We start from the raw sequence: 539 nt of genomic DNA, 5'->3' as shown, positions 1-539 counted from the left end.
GCCGGACGCCGCGGCCCTGCCGTGGCCGCCGCCCGCGGCGTCGGCCGGGCGCGTGCTGCTGTCGCAGCTGCTGGCCACGATCCAGACGCATGACATGGCGGAGTACAGCCCCCGCGGCCTGGCAAACATCATCTGGGCTCTCGCTAAGCTGCAGCACTATCCGGAGCCAGAGCTGCGGGCCCTTCTGCTGGACACTTTTGTGGAGCGCCTGCCGACGGCAGTGCCGCAGGTGCGCCTGCGAGCCGCGGGCCTGCTTGGCGCCCACTTGGGCCGCTGCCGTGTGCTCGCGCTCAATGGGCCCCCGGTTGCCCGCCGCTGCATTCGCAGCAAAACGCCCGCGCCGGCTGAGGCTTGAAGCCCAACGTTCCCTCCAGGTTGCACAACACCGCCGCGTTGCCGTCCCCTGAGGCCCAGCCCACAACCACGCCCTCCGCGCTGCAGGACGTGTCCAACGTGCTGTGGGGCGTCGCCAAACTCACCAAGGAGCGCAGCAGCAGCCTTGCGCCGCCCACCGCCGCCGCGGGCGCGCCGCCCGCCCC

The 539-nt window shown here is 72.5% G+C and overlaps 1 protein-coding gene across 1 annotated transcript in view; it reads left to right on the top strand.

Annotated features, from left to right (window-relative positions):
- Positions 1 to 94: 94 nt before the first annotated feature.
- Positions 95 to 539, top strand: part of MNEG_15664 (hypothetical protein) — a gene marked incomplete at both ends in the record, with an annotated part of 3,217 nt that continues 2,772 nt past the window's right edge. Inside the window, one exon of the mRNA XM_014035865.1 lies at positions 95 to 229. Coding sequence (XP_013891319.1) covers positions 95 to 229 — 135 coding nt within the window. The remainder of the gene's footprint in view (positions 230 to 539) is intronic.

This window comes from Monoraphidium neglectum (assembly GCF_000611645.1).
Source record: "Monoraphidium neglectum strain SAG 48.87 unplaced genomic scaffold scaffold05541, whole genome shotgun sequence".
In the NCBI taxonomy this organism is placed as follows: Eukaryota; Viridiplantae; Chlorophyta; class Chlorophyceae; order Sphaeropleales; family Selenastraceae; genus Monoraphidium; species Monoraphidium neglectum.
Note: the sequence above shows the minus strand (reverse complement) of the source record. Positions and strands in the feature narration are given on the sequence as shown.